Source organism: Symphalangus syndactylus, chromosome 12 (genome assembly GCF_028878055.3).
Source record: "Symphalangus syndactylus isolate Jambi chromosome 12, NHGRI_mSymSyn1-v2.1_pri, whole genome shotgun sequence".
NCBI classification, from domain to species: domain Eukaryota; kingdom Metazoa; phylum Chordata; class Mammalia; order Primates; family Hylobatidae; genus Symphalangus; species Symphalangus syndactylus.
In genome coordinates, this window is record NC_072441.2 from 83532321 (window position 1) to 83557977 (window position 25657).

The window sequence follows — 25657 nt, forward strand, 5'->3', positions numbered from 1 at the left end:
CATACTCAAAACTAAACGAAGTTAGAAAATAAACTGGCTCTTTAATGGGGAATGGGAGGAAGAGCTGTTCGGACAGGAATGGGGTTAGGCTGTCAGAAGCGCAGCCCCCTACGGGCTAAGTCGGCTCGGGCCTCCTGTATCTGGCTCTGCAGCTCGCGTGCGGCGTCCTCGCAGTCATGAAAAGTGGCCACACGATAGCCTACAGTGCCCAGGGCATAGCAGCCGGCGGACACCAGCAAGTAGGCGGGCAGTGGCCACAGGACTTCCTGGCAGGACAAGGGCAGCTCCAGGCCCAAGGCTCCCGTGGTCAGGGCCGCCCAAGTGGAGCCCAGGATCGCTAGTCCCCAAAGCCACTGCGCTAATTTCGTCATGGTCACTGCGAGAAAAGAAAGCAATGCTCCCCTGAGGAGCAGAAAGGAAAAGCGGACCAAACTCAACCGAAGCCCGCCCATGGAGAGCAGTTAAACCAGCCCCAGCCAGAGGGGAATCGCCGATCCCAGAGGTCCGAACTTGAGTGCCTACAAAAGGTGGAAGGGCCCCTTCCACCTTGCTACCCCCTCTATATTTGAGACCCACTCCCCATCTCTCACCCTCTCCATTCAGGCTTCAACCTACACTTACCTCTGCCCCAGGTCTCCCCTTCCCCGCGCGGCCCGGATGTTGGAGTCCGGATGTCCTCCCTGGCTCACACTCCGCTTCCGCGCGGCCTTCTGGGAGTTGTAGTTCACATTGGCGGCGCCTGGCGTACTCCTGGCCACCGCCTCAATCTAGGCGGGGTCCAGCGGGCTGTGCTCCGCAAACCGGGAGCAGGCCGGGTCTGGAGAGGCCTCGGCGCTGCTTTCCCACCTTGGGCTACGCCCCAGGCTGGCGTGAGGCTTGAGGACATCCTTAAATGTTGCAACAAGATGGGAATATAATACCGTTCCCCTTAAACTAAGTTCTCCAGCGCTGAAATCCATTCCTTCATTCACTAGTTCATTCATTCGAACATTTCTTTCTTTTCTTTCTTTCTTTCCGTTCTTGACAGGGTCTGTCTATAGTTCCTAGGCGGGACAGAACTTTTTTTTTTTTATTTTGAGACGAAGTCTCGCTCTGTCGCCCATGCTGGAGTACAGTGGCTCGATCTCAGCTCACTGCAACCTCTGTCTCCGAGCAGCTGGGATTACAGGCGCGCGCCACCAACGCCGGGCTAATTTTTTTATTTTTAGTAGAGAACGGGGATTTCACAGTGTTGGCCAGGCTGGTCTCAAACTCCTGACCTCAAGTGATTGGCCCACCTCAGCCTTCCAAAGTGCTGGGATTACAGGCATGAGCCACCTCGCCCGGCCAGAACATTTCTTGATTACCATGATAGACTTTGGAGATACAGAGGTGTCAAGAGACTCGACCTCTCTTCAGGTGGAGGGGGAAAGCAGGAGTCAGTGAAGCGGTTGCATTGACAACTAACCATGAAGGCTTGAGATTGTTGTTAGAACAGAGGTAGTCATATTTTTACAAGGACAACAACCAATATAACTTGGAGCCAGAGGAAGAAGGGCTCCAGGAGGCTGTGTTTCAAAAAAACAGAAAAGAAAGACCAGAAGAATTACCTGAAGTGGTGAAGGCATTGAAAGAAAGAGTATAATTCTTTAGAACAGTTTTGGGGATGAATTTATTATATAGAGAGAGAAAGAGAGAGAGAGAACCAAGTAAGAGAAAAGGTTAGGCAATTATCAACTTCAGAGGAAACAAAGAGTTATATAAGAAAGGAAAGACAATTGATAAGCCTGTCTTATAAAGACCACATCTGTAGTTTGACAGGTTTATTAACTTGCTGCAACAGAGAGATCACACACTAGAGGAACTGTGGGACAACTCATTAAAAAGGAAGAAATATGGTCATTCAGATGATATGGTTTGGCTGTGTCCCCACCCAAATTTCAAGTTGATATGTATCTCCCAGAATTCCCACGCAGGAGGGAACCAAGGGGAGGTAATTGAATCATGGGGGCCAGACTTGCCCGTGCTATTTTCATGATAGTGAATAAGTCTCATGAGATCTGATGAGTTTATCAGGGGTTTCTGCTTTTGTTTCTTCCTCATTTTTCTCTTGCCACCGCCATGTAAGAAGTGCCTTTGTCTCCCGCCATGATTCTGAGGCCTCCCCAGCCATGTGGAACTGTAAGTCCAATTAAACCTTTTTGTTTGCAGTTTCGGGTATGTCTTTATCAGTAATGTGAAAATGAATTAATACAACAGGATATGGGAAAGGCTTGACTTTAAAATTTATATTTTAAAATTTATTTACTTATTTATTTAGAGTTGAAGTCTCACTATGTTGCCCACGCTGAGCTCAAACTCCTGGGCTCAAGTGATCCTCCTGCCTCAGCCTCCCAAGTAGCTGACACTATAGGCTAGCTAAAATTTAAATGAAGCAGTGTTTTGATAGGTTCGAGGTAAGCATAACTTTAAGTGAAGGGATCAAGAAGAAATCCAAGCTGAGGGACCACTTGGAAATTACAAAGTCAAGATAAATGTAGAATATAATGTCCAAAAACCCACTATCTAGGCTGGGCACAGTGGCTCATGCCTGTAATCCCAACACTTTGGGAGGCCAAAGTAATCCACGTGGCTCAGAACTTCTGGCAAGAGTAGGATGTTCCATTCGCACTGACTGATTTCAAATAGCGAAGTTTGTGACTATGATTTTGGAAAAAGAAGTTTCTCAGCCTTATGTCCTTGATGTTAATTAACAAAAGCAGTTTTTACAGATTCACAGTCTTAGCACAAACACAAATGGCTCAGCTGTGAAGAAAATTTTCACAGCCGTAACAATGTAAACACTAAGTATTGATTTAACTAAAAATTGGAGCTGGGCACAGTGGAGCTGTGATCCCAGAACGTTGGGAGGCCTAGGCGGGAGGGTTGCTTGAAGAAATGTACAGGTAAGTACCAGAAGAAGTAGCCTAGAAACTGGAGCATGGTTGCATATGTAGGTTGTATATGTAAGGGTTAAAGAAGAAGAGCAGGGAATGGTTATTTTTCATTAAAAGCCTTGTAGAGTTACAGCTCTTTTTTTTTCTATTCTTTTTCTTTTTTTGAGACAAGGTCTTGCTCTGTTGCCCAGGGTAGAGAGCAGCGGTGCAAACATGGCTTACTGCAGCCTCGACTTCCTGGACTCAAGCTATCCTCCCACCTCAGACTCTGAAGTAGCAGGGACTACAGAAGTGGGCCACCACCACGCCCAGCTAGTGTGTATATGTGTGTGTGTGTGTGTATATGTGTGTGTGTGTGTGTGTGTGTGTGTCTAGATGGGGTCTCCCTATGTTGCCCAGGCTGGTCTCAAAATCCTGGGCTCAAGCAATTCACCTCAGCCCCCACAGTGCTGCTATTGCAGTCGTAAGCCACTGCGCCCACCGAAGTTACAGCTTTCAGAATTTGTTTAGCAGGTTTCCCAGTTTTCACTTGAAAATGCCTGGCCACCCCGAAAAATATTTGTTGAACTAGTTGGCTTTTAAAACTATACAAATTCCTTTGTTAAAATAAAAATTAAAACAACTAAAAACCTTTTTTTTTTTTTAGACAGAGTCCCGTTCTGTGGCCCAGGCTGGAATACAGTGGCGTGATCTCGGCTCACTGCAACCTCTGCCTCCCAGCTTCAAGTGATTAGCCTGCCTCAACGTCCCAAGTAGCTGGGACTACAGGCACGCACCACCACACCCAGCAAATCTTTGTATTTTTATTAAAGACAGGGTTTCACTATGTTGGTCAGGCTGGTCTCGAACTCCTGAGCTTGTGATCCTCCCGCCTCGGCCTCCCAAAGTGCTGGGATTACAGGCGTGAGCCACCGTGCTCAGCCCAAATTTTTTTTTTTTTTTTTTTGAGCCGGAGTTTTGCTCTTGTCGCCCAGGTTGGAGTGAAATGACACGGTCTCGGCTCACTGCAACCTCCACCTCCCAGATTCAAGCAATTCTCCTGCCTCAGCCTCCCAAGTAGCTGGGATTACAGGCATCCGCCACCATGCCGGTCTAATTTTTGTATTTTTAGTAGAGATGGGGTTTCACCATGTTGGCCAGGCTGGTCTCAAATTCCAGACCTCAGGTGATTCGCCCCCTTGGCCTCCCTCCCAAAGTGCTGGGATTACAGGCATGAGCCACCGCCCCTGGCCAAAAACAGTTTTTAGGCTGGGCGCGGTGGCTCACGCCTATAATCCCAGCACTTTGGGAGGCGGAGGCGGGTGGATCACGAGGTCAGGAGGTTGAGACCATCCTGGCTAACATGGTGAAACCCCGTCTCTACTAAAAATACAAAAAAAAAATTAGCCGGGCGTGGTGGCGGGTGCCTGTAGTCCCAGCTACTCAGGAGGCTGAGGCAGGAGAATGGCGTGAACCCGGGAGGCAGAGGTTGTAGTGAGCCGAGACTGCGCCACTGCACTCCAGCCTGGGTGACAGAATGAGACTGTCTCAAAAAAAAAAAAATACATTTTTTAAAACCTACTATACGACCTTCAAAGCCCTAGCCACATTTCCATTTCCACACCAAATCTTTCTGGTTTCTCAATCAAGGACACACTGGTCACAATGACTTTCAAATATTGGCATACTACAGGGGCTGGACACGAGCATTGCAGATGCAGATCCAGAAAGTCCATTTTATTCACACACAGTAGACTTGGCCCTGAAACTCCCCAGAACATTTTAGGGGCTTACACCACCACATATAAGGATAGATAATAAATTATAGAGTTTTTTTGTTTTGGGGTTTTTTTTTGTTTTTTTTTTGAGACGGAGCCTCGCTCTGTCGCCCAGGCTGGAGTGCAGTGGAACAGTCTCGGCTCGCTACAACCTCTGCCTCCCGGGTTCAAGCGATTCTCCTGCCTCAGCTTCCCGAGTAGCTGGGATTATAGGTGCTTGCCACCATGCCCAGCTAATTTTTGTATTTTTAGTAGAGACGGGGTTTCACCACGCTGGCCAGGCTGGTCTCAAATTCCTGACCTCAGGCGATTCGCCCGCCTCGGCCTCCCAAAGTGCTGGGATCCAGTCGAACGAAGTAGGTACTTTTCTTTTATTTTTTTTGTTTTTTTTTTGAGACGGAGTCTTGCTCTGTCCGCCTGGGCTGGAGTGCAGCGGCGCGATCTCCGCTCACTGCAAGCTCCGCCTCCCGGGTTCACGCCATTCTCCTGCCTCAGCCTCTCCGAGTAGCTGGGACTACAGGCGCCCGCCACCAGCCCGGCTAATTTTTTTTTGTATTTTTAGTAGAGACGGGGTTTCACCGTGGTCTCGATCTCCTGACCTCGTGATCCGCCCGCCTCGGCCTCCCAAAGTGCTGGGATTACAGGCTTGAGCCACTGCGCCCGGCCGAAGTAGGTACTTTTCTATTCCCATGTATGAATGAGGAAACCACAACACAGAGAGGGCAAAAGGTAAGTAACTAGCTCAAGGTTGTGCAGATAGTAAACAGCAAAGCTGTTCCATTGGACTGAAAACTATATTCTTAGCACTTTCATTCTACTGTGTTGCTGCTACAGGAATGGGCAGGTAGGGTTCATCACAACAGCTGACATTCACTATGTGTCAGCTCTATGTCACTATGATTCCTATGTGTCAGGCACTGTGATGAGTGCTTTATGTGCATTATCTCAGTCAATCTTCACAGCAACCATGCAAAATAAGTACTACTGGCCGGGCGCGGTGGCTCACGCCTGTAATCCCAGCACTTTGGGAGGCCAAGGTGTGTGGATCACTTGAGGTCAGGAGTTGGAGACCAGCCTGGCCGACATGGTAAAACCAGGTCTCCACCGAAAATACAAAATTAGCCAGGCGTGGTGGCAGATTCCTATAATCCCAGCTACTCAGGAGGCTGAGGCAGAAGAATTGCTTGAACCTGGGAGGTGGAGGTTGCAGTGAGCTGAGATCATGCCACTGGACTCCAGCCTGGGCAACAGAGTGAGACTCCATCTCAAAAAAAAAAGAAAAAGAAAGAAAAAGGGAAAAGAAATAGGTACTACTATCTCCGTTTCACAAATGAGGATACTGAGGCACAACCCAGCCAATCTTCCTCCAGAGCCTGCATACTTTACCACTGCAGTCTAGCGCCTCCTTCCCTAGATTGATGGAACATAATAAAAAGAGAAAATAGATCAAGCATATATACCAATGTAGCATAAAATAGAGGCACCATCTCGAGTGAGTGAGGAAAGATGGATTGTTTGAAAAGCATTTGCAACTAGCTTACCATTTGAAAAAAATTAAGGTAGATTTGAACCTCACATCTTATACCAAAACAAAGATCCAGAGCATTAAAACAATTTTTTCTTTTTCTTTTTCTTTTTCTTTTTTTTTTTTTTTGAGATGGAGTCTCACTCTGTCGCCAGGCTGGAGTGCAGTGGCGTGATCTCAGCTCACTGCAACCTCTGACTCCCTGGTTCAAGCGATTCTCCTGCCTCAGCCTCCTGAGTAGCTGGGAATACAGGCACACGCCACCATGCCCAGCTAATTTATGTATTTTTAGTAGAGATGGGGTTTCATCATGTTGGCCAGGATGGTCTCGATCTCCTGACCTTGTGATGGCCCACCTTGGCCTCCCAAAGTGCTAGGATTACAGGTGTGAGCCACCGTGCCCAGCCCAAAACAATTTTAACGTAAAAAGTGAAACTCTAAATATGCTGCAAGCAAATGTGGTGCATGTTTCTCTAATGCTCAGCTCAAGTATCATGTCTCCCAGGCAGCCTTCCTGCGCCTTGATTCTGTCCTGCAGGGTTGGCCCCCATCTCCCTCCTCCGTGCTCTCACTGACTTTCTTTTATAGATGGCAATAACCATGTTGAGCTATAGGGGTTTTGTTTCTCTGCCTGTCCTGCCCCTAGGACCATTGTATTCCCAAGATCAATCACAGTGTGGGAAATGTAGCCGGGTTTCTATAAATGTATGAGGAGTGAGCGAGAGAGAGAACAGTTTGGCATTAGATGGTCTCCAGAAAAATTGAGCTAGCTTTCCTGGTCCCAGAAAATACAACTACTCCAGAGACCCCAGTCTGCCAGACACAGGATGTTTGGCCTTGGATAGCACTGGACAAAAGACATAATATTCTTACAGTCCAACTCCTTTCTATTCAATCTTTCTGCAGATCATTACCCTTCCACTACCACCTCAGGATGAAGTACATGTGATTACAACAGGATATGAGAGGCAGAGCAGCTTGGGAGTTAAAAATTGGGGCTTTTGGGGAACATGTCATCAGGACCTCCTGAGGCTGTGTCATGGTTAAAAAAATAATAATAATTTTTTTTTAATTGGGGCTTTTGCTGGGCATGGTGGCTCATACCTGTAATCCCAGCATTTTGGGAGGAGAATCGTGTGAGGCCAGGAGTTTGAGACCAGACTGGGCAACATAGTGAGACCTTGTCTCTATAAAAAAAAAAATTAAAAATGGATGGGCACGGTGGCTTACACCTATAATGCCAGCACTTTGGGGGGCTGAGGCGGGCGAATCACCAGGTCAGGAGTTCGAGACCAGCCTGGCCAACATGGTGAAAGCCCATCTCTACCAAAAATGCAAAATTTAGCTGGGTGTGGTGGTGCATGCCTGTAATCCCAGCAACTGAGGAGGCTGAGGCAGAAGAATTGCTTGAACCCCGGAGGCAGAGGTTGCAGTGAGCCAAGATCATGCTACTGCACTCCAGCCTGGGAGACAGAGCAAGACTCTGTCTCAAAAAAAATTTAAAAATATATATTTTTTATGTAAATATGTATATATAAATTAAATATATACATATTTAAATATGTATAAATTAAATATATACATTTTAATAAAATATATGCATTGTTATAAAACTTGATACAAAATAGTATTTCAAACTGTACACTCACCAGAAGTACACAGTTATCAAAAATGCACAAATTTAAATATGTATAAATTAAATATATACATTTTTATAAAATATATGCATTTTTATAAAACGATACAAAATAGTATTTCAAACTGTACACTCACCAGAAGTATACAGTTTTAAATACTTTTTTAAGTACACAAATTTAAATATATATATAAATTAAATGTATACATATTTAAATATATGTATATATACATGCATATACATATATTATATATACACATATATATAATATATATACACACATATATAATATATTATATATATATACATATATACAATATATTATATATACACATATATATAATATATTATATATATACATATATATACACATATATACATATATACATATATACACATATATACATATATTATATATACATATATACACATATATACATATATTATATATACATATATACACATATATACATATATATACATATATACACATATATACATATATTATATATACATATATACACATATATACATATATTATATATACATATATACACATATATACATATATTATATATACATATATACACATATATACATATATTATATATACATATATACACATATATACATATATTATATATACATATATACACATATATACATATATTATATATACATATATACACATATATACATATATTATATATACATATATACACATATATACATATATTATATATACATATATACACATATATACATATATTATATATACATATATACACATATATACATATATTATATATACATATATACACATATATACATATATACACATATATACATATATTATATATACACATATATACATATATATACATATATAATATATATACATATATTTTATATATATACACATGTATATATAAATTTTAGCTGGCATGTTAGAGCACGCCTATAGTTCTAGCTACTCCAGAGCCTGAGGCAGGAGGATTGCTTGAGCCCAGTCAAGCAATTTGGGAGACAAATTCCAAATCTAAGAGCCTCTCTACTGAAGATAAAAGGATATGCAAAGTTAAACAGAACACAGAGAAGGAAGGGACTGTCTGGAGGGAAGGCTTCATAGAGACCCAGAAGCCTGAGTTGATACTGGAAAGATGAGTAAGGGTTGTTTAGGTGAGGGGAGGGGGCATGTAAGGCCAAGGGAACAGCTTGAATGAGAGGCCTGAAAGTTCGTGGTGGGCAATCTTTTGTGGCTGTGTCTGAGACAAAGAATGTTTCATGGGGGCAGTGGCAGGGATGAGGTTGGAAAAGCTGGCCAGGGTCAAGTGATTAAAGACCCCTTAAAAGTATTTGTGGGCTGGGCAAGGTGGCTCATGCCTGTAACCCCAGCACTTTGGGAGGCCAAGGCGGGCAGATCACTTGAGTTCAGGAGTTCGAGACCAGCCTGGCCAACATGGTGAAAACCTGTCTCTACTAAAAATACAAAAATTAGCTGGGCACAGTGGCATGCACCTGTAATCCCAGCTACTTGAGAGACTGAGGCAGGAGAATCCCTTGAACTCAGGAGATGGAGGTTGCAGTCAGCCGAGATTGCACCACTGCATTCCAGCCTGGGTGACAGAGCAAGACTCCGTCTCAAAAAAATAAAATAAAAGTATTTGTGTTGGGCACTTCACCTGTAAAGATACACATAGGACTGAAAATAAAGGGAAAAGATATTCCATGCCAATGGAAACCAAAACAGAGCAGGAGTAGCTATACTTATATTAGACAAAATAAATTTCAAGATAAAAACTGTAAGAAGAGACAAAGAAGTTCATTATGTAATGATAAAGGGGTCAATTCAGCAAGAGGTTATGACAATTATAAATATATATGCAGCCAACAGTGGAGCATCCATATATATAAAGTAAATATTATTAGAGCTAAAGAATAGAAGAAGAGACAAGAATGACCCCCAGACCGACCCGCGTGCCCAGCGCCTACGTCCCGTCTCTGTTGCCACCACCATGCCCAAGGGAAAGGCTGAAGGGGATGCTAAAGGAGAGAAAGCCAAGGTGAAGGATGAACCACAGAGGAGATCCGTGAGGTTGTCTCCTAAACCTGCTCCTCCAAAGCCAGAGCCCAAGCCTAAAAAGGCCCCTGCAAAGAAGGGAGAGAAGGTACTCAAAGAGAAAAAGGGAGAAGCTGATGCTGGCAAGGGGGGGAATAACCCTGCAGAAAATGGAGATGCCGAAACAGACCAGGAACAGAAAGCTGAAGGTGCTGGAGATGCCAGGGGAAGTGTGTGCATTTTTGATAACTGTGTACTTCTGGTGAGTGCACAGTTTGAAATACTATTTTGTATCAAGTTTTATAAAAATGCAGATTTTTTAAATTTATTTTTTATTTTTTTCGAGACGGAGTCTCGCTCTGTCTCCTAGGCTGTAGTGCGGTGGTGTCATCTCAGCTCACTGTAATCTCCGCCTCCCAGGTTCACGCCATTCTCCTGCTTCAGTCTCCCGAGTAGCTGGGACTACAGGCGCCCGCCAGCATGCCCGGCTACATTTTTGTATTTTTAGTAGAGACGGGGTTTCACCATGTTAGCCAGGATGATCTCAATCTCCTGACCTCATGATCCTCCCGCCTCGGCCTCCCAAAGTGCTGGGATTACAGGCGTGAGCCACCGCGCCCGGCCCAGATTTTTTTTTTTTAAGCTATATTGTTAGCACACAGAATACTTCATTGTTGTTTTTGGGAGAAGGAGCAAATGTCACTAATAGAATGTCTCTGAAGCTGGATTGATACGGGGAAATCGTCTTTTCCTTCTAGTTCTGAGAGACTTCCTCTTGTCTCCCAGGAGAAGGGATTCCCTGACTTTGACACACATGGCCACCTTGGCACAAAAGCCTTGTGAAAGGAAAAAACAAATTTGTTTTTATGTCCTCTTCTTCCTTTCCATCTTTCAGCATAGACTTAACTCCCTTAAGCCCAGACATCTGTTGGAACCTGACCTCCAATCATTGGTTACTAGTGTGTCAGGCAATCTGGACTTTCCAGTGATGTCACTGAGATGGCACCTGTCAAAAGAGCAGTGGTGCAGGGTGCGGTGGCTCACGCCTGTAATCCCAGCATTCTGGGAGGCCGAGGCGGGGGGGATCACCTGAGGTCGAGGGTTTGACACCAGCCTGGCTAATATGGTGAAACCCCCTTCTCTACTAAAAATACAAAAAATTAGCCGGGTGTGGTGGCGGATGCCTGTAATCCCAGCTACTTGGGAGGCTGAGGCAGGAGAATCACTTGAACCTGGGAGGCAAAGGTTGCAGTGAACCGAGATCACACCACCGTACTCCAGCCTGGGCACGACAGAGCTAGACTGCGTCTCAAAAAAAACAAAAAAGTAGTGGTTCTGTTTCTAGATTGTGGATCTTCAGATAAATTCTGCCATTTTAATTTCACTTCCTGAAGGTCAGGGTTGGCTTGTGAAAAGTTGTTAAACAACATGCTTAATGTGAAATGTCAACTCTCACTCTAAACTTTCCCTGTTCAGAGCATCAGATGAAGACTTCATTGGGTTTTATAGTGGCTTTCTGATTTTTGGTAGTCCATTGAAGAAGGGAGTTTGAAAGTTGTTGTATACTGTTAATGGTTATCTGCCCATGTCCTGCCTGAAATACCATGATTTTTTATGCAAAGTATCTTTAATAAAACTGGATACAGTTAGGCTTGGGGGGAAAAAAAGAATAAACAGCTGGAGACTTCAACACCCAACTTTCAGCATTGGACAGAACTCCCAGATAGAAAATCAACAAAGAAATACAGGATTTAATCTGCACTACAGAACAAATTGACCTAATAGATATTTATAGAACATTTCATCCAATGGCTACAGAACACACATTCTTCCCCTCAGCATAGGGATCATTCTCAAGGATAGACCATATGTTACTCCCAAAACAAGTCTTAAAACATTCAATTCAAAAAAATTGAAATAAAATCAAACATCTCTGACCACAGTGGAATAAAACTAGAAATCAATAACAAAAGGAATTTTGGAAACTATTCGAATACATGGAAATTAAACAATATGCTCCTGAATGGCCAGGGGGTCAATGAAGAAATTAAGAAGGAAATTGAAACATTTCTTGAAACAAATGATAATGGAAACACAATGTACTAACACCTATGGAATACAGTGAAAGCAGTACTAAGAGGAAAATTTATAGCTATAAATGCCTACATCAAAAAAAGAGGAAAAACAGCCTGGGCAACATGGCAAAACTTTGCCTCTACAAAAATGCAAAAATTAGCCAGACGGGGTGGTGCGTGCCTATAGTCCCAGCTACTTGGGAGTCTGAGGTGGGAGGATGACTTGAGCCTGGGAGGTCGAGGCTGCTGTTGGCCATGATTCTCGACACTGCACTCCAGCCTGGGCAACAGAGCAGGACCCTCCTCTCAAAAAAAAGGAAGAAGAAAAACAACCAAATAACCTAATGATGCATGTTAAAGAACTTGAAGAGGCAGAGCAAACTGAACCCAAAATTAGGAGAAGACAATAAATAATAAGGTTCAGATCAGAAATAAACGAATTTGGGCCGGGCGCATTGGCTCACGCCTGTAATCCTAGCACTTTGGGAGGCCAAGCAGGGCAGGTTGCCTGAGCTCAGGAGTTCGGGACCAGCCTGGGCAACACAGTGAAGCCCTGTCTCTACTAAAATACAAAAAATTAGCTGGGTGTGGCAGCATGCACCTGTAGTCCCAGCTACTCAGGCTGAGGCAAGAGAATTGCTTGAACCCGGGAGGCAGAGATTGCAGTGAGCTGAGATCACACAACTTCACTCCAGCCCAGGCAACAGAGTAAGGCTCTGTCCCCTCTGTCCCCCACCCAAAAAAAAAAGGAAAGAAAGAAAGAAATGAATAAATGAATTTGAAATGAAGAAAACCCCATCTCTACTAAAAATACAAAAAATAGCTGGTCGTAGTGGCATGCACCTGTAATCCCAGCTACTCTGGAGGCTGAGGCAAGAGAATCACTTGAACCTGGGAGGCAGGGTTTGCAGTGATCCAAGATCATGCCACTGCACTCCATCCTAGGCAATAGAGCAAGATTCCATCTCAAAAAGATATAATAAAAATAAAAATATAAAATAAAAAAGATTAGGCCGGGCGCAGTGGCTAACACCTGTAATCCCAGCACTTTGGAAGGTCCAGGCGGGCAGATCACATGAGGTCAGGAGTTCAAGACCAGCCTGGCCAAGATGGCGAAGCCCCATGTCTACAAAAAACACAAAAAATTAGCCAGGAGTGGTGGCGGGTGCCTGTAATCCCAGCTACTCGGGAGGTTGAGTCAGGAAAATCACTTGAACCTGGGAGGCAGAGCTTGCAGCAAGCCAAGATCGTGTCACTGCACTCCAGCCTGGGCAACAGAGTGAGACTCCATCTCAATAAATAAATAAATAAATGAAATAAAAAAGATCAACAAACAAAAAGTTGTTTTTTTAAAAAGATAAACAAAATTGACAAACGTTTAGCCAGACTAAGAAAAGAAAAAGAAAAGACCCAAATAAATAAAATCAGAGATTAAAAAGGAGACAGTGCATCTAATACCGCAGAAATTCAAGGGCTCACTAGTGGCTACTATGAGCAACTATATGCTAATAAATTGCAAAGTCCAGAAGAAATGGATAAATTCCTAGATACATCTAACCTACCGGGATTGAACCATGAAGAAATCCAAAACCCACATAGAGCAATAACAAGTCATGAGATCAGAGCTGTAATAATACAGTCTCCCAGTAGGCTGGGCATGGTGGCTCATGCCTGTAATCGCAGCACTTTAGGAGACCAATGTGGGAGGATCGCTAGAGCCTAGGAGTTGGAGACCAACCTAGACAACATAGAGAGACCCTGTCTGTATTAAAAAAAAAAAAAAAAATCCAGGCGCAGGGGCTCACGCTTGTAATGCCAACACTCTGGCAAGCCAAGGTGGTAGATCACTCGAGGTCAGGAGTTCCAGAGCAGCCTGGCCACCATGGCAAAACCCCATCTCTACTAAAATTACAAAAATTAGCCGGGCGTGGTGGTGCACGCCTGTAATCACAGCTACTCAGGAGGCTGAGGCAGGAGAATCGCTTGAACCCGAGAGGCGGAGGTTGCAGTGAGTAGAGATCGTGCCATTGCACTTCAGCCTGAGCGACAGAGTGAGAGTCTGTCTAAAAAAAAAAAAAAAAAAAAAGAGGCCAGGTGTGATGGGTCACGCCTGTAATCCCAGCACTCTGGGAGGCCAAGGCAGGTGGATCACGTGAGGTCAGGAGTTCGAGACCAGCCTGGCCAACATGCTGAAACCCCATCTCTACTAAAAATACAAAAAATTAGCTGGGCGTGGTGGCACGCGCCTGTAGTCCCAACTACTCGGGAGGCTGAGGCAGGAGAATCGCTTGAACCTGGGAGGCGGAGGTTGCAGTGAGCCGAGATTGCGCCACTGCACTCCAGCCAGGGCAACACAGTGAGACTCCGTCTCAAAAAAAAAATAAATAAATAAAATAAAATAAAATAAAAATAAGTAAAAAAACAAAAATAAAAATAAAAACAATTGAACTCATGGAGATGGAGAATAGAAGGATGGTTATCAGAGGGTGGGAAGGATAGTAGGGGGGTGTAGGGATGGTTAATGGGTACAAAAAATAGCTAGAATGAGTAAGACCTTGTAGTTAATAGCACAACAGGGGGATTATAGTTAATAATAATTTAATTGTACATTTTAAAATAACTAAAAGACGATAATTGGACTGTTTGTAACACAAAGGATAAATGTTTGAGGGAAGGGATACCTAATTTTCCATGATGTGATTATTACGCATTGCGTGCCTACACCAAAATATCTCACGTACCTCATAAATATATACACCCACTATGTACCCACAGAAATTAAAAATAAAACAATTTTTTTTTGAGACAGTCTCACTCTGTCGCCCAGGCTGGATGGAGTGCAGTGGCACCATCTCAGCTCACTGCAAATTCCGCCTCCCAGGCTCAAGCAGTTCTCCTGCCTCAGCCTCCCAAGTAGCTGGGATTACAGGTGCCCACCACCATGTCTGGCTAATTTTTGTATTTTTAGTAGAGATGGGGTTTCACCATGTTGGTCAGGCTGGTTTTGAACTCCTGACCTCAAATGATCTGCCTGCCTCGGCCTCCCAAAGTGCTGGGATTACAGGCATGAGCCACCGTGCCTGGCCACAATTTTAAATAAGTATAAATAAATAAATAAATAAAACTGTATCGATGGACTTTCCATACTCTGTTACATTACAATTCATTGGTTTCTCTTGCACTTTGCATAGATCCTTTACTCGCATAATTTTGTAATATTTGAAGATATTCATGTCGACTCATTGAGTGATGCCAGTCTTCCAACATGTTGACACTTTATTATACAAATGCTTCTCAACTGACTTCTGATGGGGCTACACCTCCATAAGTCCATCGTAAGTTGGAAATATTGTAAGTTGAAGTGAGTTTAGTGCACCTAAACCACCAAACATATAGCTTGGACTAGCCTAACTCAAACATGCTCAAAACACTTACATCACCCTGGCCAGGCATGGTGGCTCACACCTGTAATCCCAGCACTTTGGGAGGCCGAAGCGGGCGGATCACGAGGTCAGGAGATTGAGACCATCCTGGCTAACATGGTGAAACCCCGTCTCTACTAAAAATACAAAAAATTAGCTGGGCGTGGTGGTGGGCACCTGTAGTCCCAGCTACTTGGGAGGCTGAGGCAGGAGAATGGCGTGAACCTGGGAGGCGGAGCTCGCGGTGAGCCAAGATCGCGCCACTGCATTCCAGCCTGGGCGACAGAGCGAGACTCCATCTCAAAAAAACAAAACAAAACAAAACCCACTTACATTAGCCTACAGTTGGGCAAAATCATCTAACACAAAGCCTATTTTACAATAAATTGTTGAATATCTCATAAAATTTATTGAATACGGCCGGGCGCGGTGGCTCACGCCTGTAATCCCAGCACTTTGGGAGGCCGAGGCGGGCGGATCACAAGGTCAGGAGATCGAGACCATCCTGGCTAACACGGTGAAACCCCGTCTCTACTAAAAATACAAAAAATTAGCCGGGCGACGTGGCAGGCGCCTGTAGTACCAGCTACAAGGGAGGCTGAGGCAGGAGAATGGCGTGAACCCGGGAGGCGGAGCCTGCAGTGAGCCGAGATCGCGCCACTGCACTCCAGCCTGGGTGAAAGAGCAAGACTCCGTCTCAAAAAAAAAAAAAAAAAAAAAAAAATTTATTGAATACTATGCTGAAAGTGAGAACAGAATGGCCGTATGGGTACTCAAGTTGGGGTTTCTATCAAATGAGTATCACTTTCACACCATTGTAAAATCAAAAAATCATACATTGAACCATCATAAATTGGGGACCATCTATCCAATAAGAACAAATAAAATGGCCAGGTGCAGTGGCTCACGCCTGTAATCCCAGCACTTTGGGAGGCCGAGGCGGGCAGATCATGAGGTCAGGAGATTGAGACCATCCTGGCTAACATGGTGAAACCCTGTCTCTACTAAAAATATAAAAAATTAGCGGGGCGTGGTGGTAGGCGCCTGTAGTCCCATCTACTTGGTAGGCTGAGGAAGGAGAATGACGTGAACCTAGTTGGTCCCTCGAGTAGTGGCCCCACCCCTTAGAGGGGTGAGCAGCCCCCCCTTGTATGCCTGTCAGGCAGTAGGGATTTCTGGATGTCCACAGGTGTCAAGGTAATTACTAGGTCCTTGGGGAAGGTTTCAGGTAGTCAGGTTGTGTTGACTTCATCCCTGCCCTCAGGGCACCCACAGTTCCATAGGGCAACAAGACAAAAGCACATGCAATTAACAAAAACACAGACAAACTTTCAAAAGGGGAGTAGTGGAGAAGGGGCTGGGTGAGTCAGGGTTTCCTAGAGAAGGTAAGCTACAAGAGACGAAGATGGGAAAATATGATAGCCTGAAGGTGGACGGACTCAGGAACAGGTCTGAGCAGCTGAGAAAAACATCTGGATCATTCTGAGGATTCAACAATTTGGAGTTGATGCAGGGTAGAAGTTGAGTTTCAACAAAGAGCTCAAAGTACAAGAGTGGTGTGTTGCCAGTGGGGTTCTTGGTTCTTCTTCTTCTTTTTTTTTTTGAGATGGAGTTTCGCTCTTGTTGCCCAGGCTGGAGTGCAATGGCGCGATCTCGGCTCACCACAACCTCCACCTCCCAGGTTCAAGTGATTCTCCTGCCTCAGCCCTCCGAGTAGCTGGGATTACAGGCAAGCGCCATCACACCTGGCTAATTTTGTCTTTTTAGTAGAGATGGGGTTTCTCAGTGTTGGTCAGGCTGGTCTCAATCTCCTAACCTCAGGTGATCTGCCCGCCTCAGCCTCCCAAAGTGCTGGGATTACAGGCGTGAGCCAAGGCGCCTGGCCCTTGGTTCTTCTTTTAATAAACATTTGTTGAACACCTACTGTATGCCAAATGGCATTCTAGTGGACAAAATAGACAAATTCTCTGCCTTCAATGAACCTTATACTCTAGTGATGGGAGACAAACAAGACAAAATAAATATTTAATATACCAACTAAACCTGCCCAGTGGCTCATACCTGTAATCCCAGCACTTTGGGAGCCCAAGGCAGGAGGATCACTTGAGGCCGGAGTTCAAGGTCAGCCTGGGCAACATAGACCTCATCTCTACTAAAAATAAAAATAAAATATATTCACCAAGTAGTGAAATGTACTATGAAGAAAAGTATAGCAAGGTAAGGGGCTAGAGGGTGACAGGCTGTACTGTGTCATATAGCATGATCAGAAAGGCCTGTCTGAGGAGACATTTGCACAGAGACCTGAATGACATACAGAAGACAGAAGTGTAGATATCTGCTGAGAAAGTGTTTCAGGCACAGGAATAGCAAGTGCAAAGGCCGCGAGGTGGAAACATGCCTGGCACAGGGGACATGCAGGGTCTGGGGGCAGGATGGAGTGAGTGTGGGGAAGAGAGCAAGGAGGCGACGTCAGAGAGGTGGCAGGAGCCAAATGGTGTGTTGTAACCATGCACTGTAGTCGTGCTCGTTAAGCAACATGGTGGGCACAGATGGATCTGAATGTGAACTCCAATTCCACCTTCATTTATCAGTTGTGTATAATCTTGAGCAGATTAGCCTTTCTTTCATTTAACCCCATTTCATTTTACTGAAACAGGGTGTATTAGTCAAGGGTTCTCCAGATGATCAGAACCAATAGGGTGTGTGTGTGTGTGTGTGTGTGTGTGTGTGTGTGTGTTCCTGGTGCTGCCCCTCAGGAACTCTCTCTCTTTCCATGTATACGTATATGGCAAGAGAAAGAGAGGGAGACACACAGTGGCTCACTCCTGTAATCTCAGCACTTTGGGAGGCCGAGGTGGGAGGATCCCTCGAGCCCAGGAGTTTGAGACCAGCCTGGGCAACATAGCAAGACTCCGTCTCTATAAAAAAAGAAAAAAAAAAAAATTAGCTGGCCTGGTGGTGCTTGCCTGTAGTCTCAGCTAGTTGGGAGGCTGAGATGAGAGGATCACTTGAGCTCAGAAGTATGAGGCTGCATGACCTATAACAGTGCCACTGCATTCAAACCTAAGTGAGAGTGAGACCCCATCTCTGCCAAAAAAAAGGAATTGTTTCACACCATTACGGAGGCTGGTAAATCCAAGATTTGCAGGGTTGTGGGCCAACTGAAGACCCAGAGAAGAGTCAAGGTGCAGTTCAAGTCTCAGTGCTATGTGCTTCTAAACTCCCTCTTGCTCAGGGAAGGTCAGTCGTTTGTTCTGTTTGAACCTTCAGCTGACTGGATGAGACCCAACCACATCATGGATGGAGGGCAATCTGCTTTACCTAAACCCTACCAATTTAAATATTTAAATACTAATCTCTTGCTCTCTCTTTTTTTTTGAGACAGAGTCTTGCTCTGATGCCCAGGCTGGAGTGCAGTGGCACAATGTCAGCTCGCTGCCTCTGCCTCCCTGGTTCAAGCAATTCTCCTGCCTCAGCCTCCCAAATAGCTAGGATTACAGGCCTGCGACACCATGCCTGGCTAATTTTTTTTTTTTTTTTTTGACATGGAGTCTTGCTCTGTCACCCAGGCTGGAGTGCAGTGGCGCGATCTCGGTTCATTGCAAGCTCCACCTCCCAGGTTCGTGCCATTCTCCTGCCTCAGCCTCCAGAGTAGCTGGAACTACAGGCGTGTACCACCACGCCCGGCTAATTTTTTGTATTTTTAGTAGAGACGGGGTTTCACCGTGTTAGCCAGGATGGTTTCGATCTCCTGACCTCATGATCCTCCCGTCTTGACCTCCCAAAGTGCTGGGATTAAGGCATGAGCCATCGCGCCTGGCCCATGCCCGGCTAATTTTTATATTTTTAGTAGAGACGAGGTTTCACCATGTTGGCCAGGCTGGTCTCAAACTCCCGACCTCAGGTGATCCACCCGCCCACACCTCCCAAAGTGCTGGAATTATAGGCATGAGCCACCTCACTCAGCCTTAAATACTAATCTCATCCCAAAACACTGTCACTGAAACACCCAAAAGAATGTTTGACCACATTCTGTCACTGCGCTGTGACAACCAACTTGACACATAAAATTAACCATCACATGAAGTAAGAATATTGCTCTTATGAGGTTGGTGGAAGGGTTAAAGTTGAGGATATCTGTAAAGCACGAGTACAGTGACTGGCAAGTGGTAAATGTTCAATTAAAGGTGGTTGTTGTCATCACAAAGGGAAGAAATAACATTTGTCAAATGCCTAGTATGTCAAGTGCAATGCTAGGCTCTTCTGCACTGTTATTTAATTAAAATCCACATTACCACACACTGAGGTAGGTATTATTATCCCCATTTTACAGTTAAGGAACTTATTGTGCAGAGGGATCACTCACTTTGCCCAAGGACCCTCACCTGGTAAGTGTCAGGGCCAAAACTAGAAATTAAATCTGTCTGATTTCAAGAAGTGGGCTCTTTCCCCCTGGGGCCAGAGGCTGAAAACAGAAAGGAGGGGTCTCCCTGGGGCGTCACTCCTAGTACCCTCACACACAGACATTCACATACCTCGGTTTCAGTAATTTCCTTGAAAAATCCTGAGGCCGCATGGTAACTCTTTTTTTTTTTTTGAGACGGAGTCTTCCTCTGTAGCCCAGGCTGGAGTGCAGTGGCACAATCTCGGCTCGCTGCAACCTCCACTTCCTGGGTTCAAGCCATTCGCCTCCCTCAACCTCCCGAATAGCTGGGATTACAGGCATGTACCAACACACCCAGCTAATTTTTGTATTTTAGGTAGAGATGGGGTTTCACCATGTTGGCCAGGCTTGTTTCAAACTCCTGACCTCAGGTGATCTGCCCGCCTCGGCCGCCCAGAGTACTGGGATTACAGGTATGAGCCACCACACCTGGCCCCCATGGTAACTCTTAACCCAGAAAAGGGGAATGTGGAAGGGTTTATTTCTGTAGGATCTGGGCCTCTATGGACAGGAATCCTGCCCTCCAGTTCCTCCTGACAGTACAGCCTCTTCCTAAAATGGGTAGGGTAACCTTTGCTGGCTCTTGTCTCCCAACTTACCTGATATAAGAGTTCTCAGCTGGGCGTGGTGGCTCACGCCTGTAATCCCAGCACTTTGGGAGGCCAAGGCACGTGGATCACCTGAGGTCAGGAGTTCGAGATCAGCCTGGCCAACATGGTAAAACCCCATCTCTACTAAAAATACAAAAATTAGCCAGGTGTGGTGGTGCATGCCTGTAATTCCAGCTACTCAGGAGGTTGAGGCAGGAGAATTGCTTGAACTCAGGAGGTGGAGGTTGCGGCGAGCCGAGATTGCACCACTGCACTGCAGCCTGGGCGACAGAGGGGGACTCCTTCTCAAGAAAAAAAAAAGAGTAGTTCTCAGAGAAGGGCTCCTCACAGACAATGAGGGCCATTTGGCTCAGGCTTTATTGACACATAAGGCCTCAAATTTAGACTTCTGATGTTATCTCCAAGTGTGGTTACAGTCACGCTGTTACTCTGATAGAACAGAATGTAAGAACTTACCATAAAATTGATTTAACTTTTAGTATGGAATTTTCAAATATATACAAAAGGAGGGCCAAGTTTGGTGGCTCACTTTGGGAAGCTGAGGCAGGAGAATAGCTATATACACACACACACACACAAGTAGAAAGAATAGTACAATGAATCTGGTATGCCTATTATCAGAAGACTTTTTTTTCAACTTTTATTTTAAGTTTGGGGTACATGTGCAGGATGCGCAGGTTTGTTACAAAAGTAAACGTGTGCCGTGGTGGTTTGCTGCACAGATCATCCCATCACCCAGGTACTAAGCCCAGCATCCATCAGCTATTCTTCCTGATGCTCTCCCTCCCATACCCCATCCCTCTGAAAGGCCCCAGTGGTGTGGTTCCCACCATGTGTCCATGTGTTCTCATCGTTCAGCTCCCATTTATAAGTGAGAACATGTGGTGTTTGGTTTTCTGTCCCTGTGTTAGTTTGCTGTGGATAATGACTTCCAACTCCACCCATGTCCCTGCAAAGGACATGATCTCATTCCTTTTTAAGGCTGCATAGTATTCCATGGTGTATATGTACCATTGTGTATATAGTATTCCATGGCGTATTACATACATAGTATTCCATGGTGTATATGTACCTCCATGGTGTATATTTTCTTTATCCAGTCTATCATTGATGGGTATGTAGGTTGATTCTATGTCATTGTTATTGTGAATAGTGCTGCAATGAATATACACGTGCATGTATCTTTATAACAGAATGATTTATATTCCTTTGGGTATATACCCAGTAATGGGATTGCTGAGTCAAATAGTATTTCTGCCTCTGGGTCTTTGAAGAATAACCACACTGTCTTCCACAATGGTTGAACCAATTTTCATTCCCACCAACAGTGTAAAAGCATTCCTTTTTCTCCACAACCTCGCCTGCATCTGTTGTTTTTCGAGTTTATTTTTATTTTTATTTAGACAGAGTCTCGCTCTGTCACCCAGGCTGGAGTGCAGTGGCACGACCTCAGCTCACTGCAACCTCTGCCTCCTGAGTTCAAGCAATTATCCTGCCTCAGCCTCCCGAGTAGCTGGGATTACAGGCGCACACCACCATGCCTGGCTAATTTTTTTATTTTTAGTAGAGACAGGATTTCACCATGTTGATCAAGCTAATCTGGAACTCCTGACCTCAGGACATCCACCTGCCTCGTCCTCCCAAAGTGTTGGGATTACAGGCGTGAGCCACTATGCCCGGACGTTTTTTGACTTTTTAATAGCCATTCTGAGTGGCAAGAGATGGTGGTGTTGTGGTTTTGATTTGCATTTTTCTAATGATCAGTGATGTTAAGCTTTTTTCATATGTTTTTTGGTCACATGTATGTCTTCTTTTGAGAAGTGTCTGTTCATGTCTTTTGCCCACTTTTGGAGGCTTTTTTTTTTTTTTTTTGAGACAGAGTCTGGTTCTGTCATCCAGGCTGGAGTGCGGTGGCTCAATCTCGGCTCACTGCAACCTCCACCTCCCGCGTTCAAGTGATTCTCCTGCCTCGGCCTCCTGAGTAGCTGGGATTACAGGCACACACCACCACGCCCAGCTAATTTTTGTATTTTCAGTAGAGATGGGGTTTCACCATGTTGGTCAGGCTGGTCTCGAACTCCTGACCTCATGATCCACCCGCCTCAGCCTCCCAAAGTGCTGGGATTGCAGGCGTGAGACACCAAGCCCAGCCCCTTTGCCCATTTTTTAATAGGGTTGTTTGTTTTTTTCTTGTAAATTTGTTTAAGTTCCTGTCACAAGACTTTAAATTATAAAATAGGACCTGAAGTTCCCTGTAAAGGAAAATTTTCTATAAATTCTGTAATGATCTTGTGGATAGCCAGGTGCAGTGGCTCACACCTGTAATCCCAGCACTTTGGGAGGCCAAGGTGGGCTGATCACCTGAGGTCAGGAGTTTGAGACCAGCCTGGCCAACATGGTGAAACTCCATCTCTACTAAAAATGCAACAAAATTAGCCGGGCGTGGTGGCGCATGCCTATAATCCCAGCTACTTGGAAGACTGAGGCAGGAGAATCACTTGAACCCAGGAGGCAGATGGAGGTTGCGGTGAGCCGAGATAGCGCCATTGCACTCTAGCATGGGCAACAAAAGCAAAACTCCATCTCAAAAAAAAAAAAAAAAAAAAATCTCGTGGATAGCATAATTGTATTGTAATTTTGTGTGAAAAAGTGTTAATCTGGCTGGGTGCAGTGGCTCCCACCTATAATCCCAGCACTTTGGGAGGCCTAGACAGGAGGATTACTTGGGGCCAGGAGTTCGAGACCAGCCTGGGAAAAACGCTCTGCAAAACTAAAATAAAAAAAAAAGTGTTAATTTATCAAATGTAAACGTGCCTGTTTTTCTTCATTTCCAAGTGTATCTGAAACCTCCACAGACAGTAGGGACCTAGACTTCTCTCCGTCTTTCAGAAGTCCTGTCTCCAAGGGAGCAGTTGCTGAGATCTGTGGGTCGTTTCCCACCCTGCCCCTGGCCCCCTGCAGAGACTAGGGTGGGAATAGCTGGCTCTTCAAACCCTGCCAAAAGCTCTGAACTCTGCCTCCCGCCAGTGGTCAGGCCTCCTCCACCTGACCCTTCACCCGAGGTGATGGGATGCCTAACCATAGGGCCAACTGGGTGGCTTCTCTCTCTGCCTCTGCAGGAACTCAACCAAATAGCAGTTACAGAACAACCTCTGTGTGGCCAGCTGGCTTTCAGCCCTGGGAGTGGGAGGTGCAGGGGTGGCTTTGGGAACCTGATCCCGATCCCGGCACTGCCCCCTGAGGAACTTCCAGGCTGCTGGGAGAAAAGCAAAGAAAGGTACCTAAAGCAGAGCTAATAAGTGCCCCAACTGTGCCTATGTGAGAGTCCCGCCATTGTTTGCTTGGGAGGCAAATCCTAGTAAGCCTAAGTCAAGGAGTGCGCACAGGGCACGCCAGCCCGGAGGTCCCCGAGGGCAGGGCCTCCAGCCTTCCCATTCTTTCGCAGTTCCCACAGCGCTCAGGCCCCACTGGGCTCACAATAAGCTTCAATGCCCGCTTTTGACTGAACCTTTCCCCTTTGTATCTGTCTCTGTGTCTCTCAGCATCTCTGTCTCTACGGGTCTCTGGCTCTCTCTTGTTTCCCAACATCCTTCCCGAGCTCCTGGGGAGCAGAGCTGGGGGAGCCCGGCAGTGGGAACGGGACAGCGTCCTGTTCTCACCAAGGACAATAAGGGCCGGAAAGGGCTGGAGCCAAGGCCTGGCGCAGACTCCCCCTCCCTGCCTGCCCTGGGCGCCCCCACCCTCCCGCCCTGACCCGCCGGCACGGCCTAAGTGCCAGTCCTCAGGGAGTCAGCCTCCTTGCCCTTGGTCTCACATTCCCACTGCTCTCCCTTTTCTCTGGAGGCATCCCTTCTGCCCCCAGGAACCCGCAGAGCGAGCGCCCTCCCGCACTCCCCGCAGCCCCATCCCCTGCATTATTTACTCTGGCTTCCGGAGCTGGCTGCGGGCGCCGGCGGGTGTCAGGGCCACGTGTGAGGGAGCAGGAGGAAACATCTGGCTTCCCTCTGTCCCCCAGGGGCGGGGACGCCTCTCTCTCCCTCAGGCCTACCGCCTCCTCTGGGGTGGAAATGAGCCCCAGAAGTCCAGGGGCCAAGAGGTTAGCACCTTTGCTCTTCTCACCCTCAGGGCTCTGGCAGCCATGGAGTCCTCACGCCCCTTACTTAATGATGGTGATTAGGCGGCTGTGATACCCCTGCCAGGGTTAATCGGCAGGTCAAGTGCAGGCAGCCTGCAACCAGGCAGGGTGCAGAGCGGCGACGTCGGCGCCAACCTGCCTTGTAAATGCACTCATTCCCTGAGGAAGGCGTCATTATTCCTGGGCCACATGCTGCACCTGGTGCCTACGCAGTGGGGGGCAGCAGGTGCTCAGATCCCTTGGCACTGCCCTGGCACCTGCTCTCCGGCTCCTCCCCACCCTCCTCTAGCCATAGAGATGTTGCTTGCTGCTGGTCCCCACCCAAGCCAGCTCTCGTTGTGGAAGGCATGGTGCCCTCTGGTGGCCCCATCCCGCCCCCCGCCACTCCCTTCCTCCCTCCCCGCCCTAGGCTGTGTCTGTGCTCACCTGGACTGGGACCTGACCCTCTGCCCAATGCTCCCACGGGTTAGGACAAAGTCGAGGTTTGACAGGGAGACTTAGAGCCAACCCAGCCTCCCCTTAGGCCCAGAGACCAACTTGGACAACCTCGTCCTCTCCCAGAGGGTCTCATATATTACAACCCACCGCCCTCCCCAACCATCAGTACGAGTGAGTCAGAGCTTAGAGCGGCCATCCTCTCAGGGAGGCTCTCTCTGGTCTCCACTGAACTTTCTGCCTCCACTCCCAGCCTAGGAGGAGAAGAGGCTTAATTCAGGATTCAGTCCTTCCAAATGGACCAGTCTTTTGAGTCTTCCAGGAAGGCTGATTTCCACACTGACGGACCCAGCAGCAACTAACGCCACTCCCGGCCCTCAGGGCTAGCTTGCCTGGGAGGGTGCCGCTAACCTCCAGGAGGGAGACGAGTCTATAGCGCCCCCTGCAGGCGTTTTGGATAAACTGCCTAGCACTTCCTCCTTGGGCAGGTTACAGAAGGGCAAGTGTTCTAGCCAAAGATGGGAGTGGAGCGGGGTGGCCTCTAATCCTTGACCAAAACTCCTCTACTCACTTCTTCGTCTTCACTGAGTCTTATTCCCTAACTCAGGCACCTATGGGCAGGATTTTGTTGTCAGGGCAGGTT

At 46.1% G+C, this 25657-nt stretch overlaps 1 protein-coding gene across 2 annotated transcripts; it reads right to left on the reverse strand.

Moving 5' to 3' along the window:
- Positions 1-21: 21 nt before the first annotated feature.
- DPM3 (dolichyl-phosphate mannosyltransferase subunit 3, regulatory) lies at positions 22-722 on the reverse strand. Of its 2 annotated transcripts, none has more exons than XM_063626686.1 (2): positions 622-722; positions 22-376 (listed from the first exon to the last, which is right to left on the reverse strand). In XM_063626686.1, the coding sequence occupies exon 2, from the start codon at positions 369-371 to the stop codon at positions 93-95; it is 279 nt and encodes a 92-aa protein (XP_063482756.1). In that variant the 5' UTR covers positions 372-376; positions 622-722; the 3' UTR covers positions 22-92. The 2 variants fall into 2 exon arrangements, with proteins under 2 accessions (XP_063482756.1, XP_063482757.1); XM_063626687.1 differs by having other exon boundaries at positions 22-402; positions 622-671.
- Between the last annotated feature and the right edge of the window lie 24935 nt (positions 723-25657).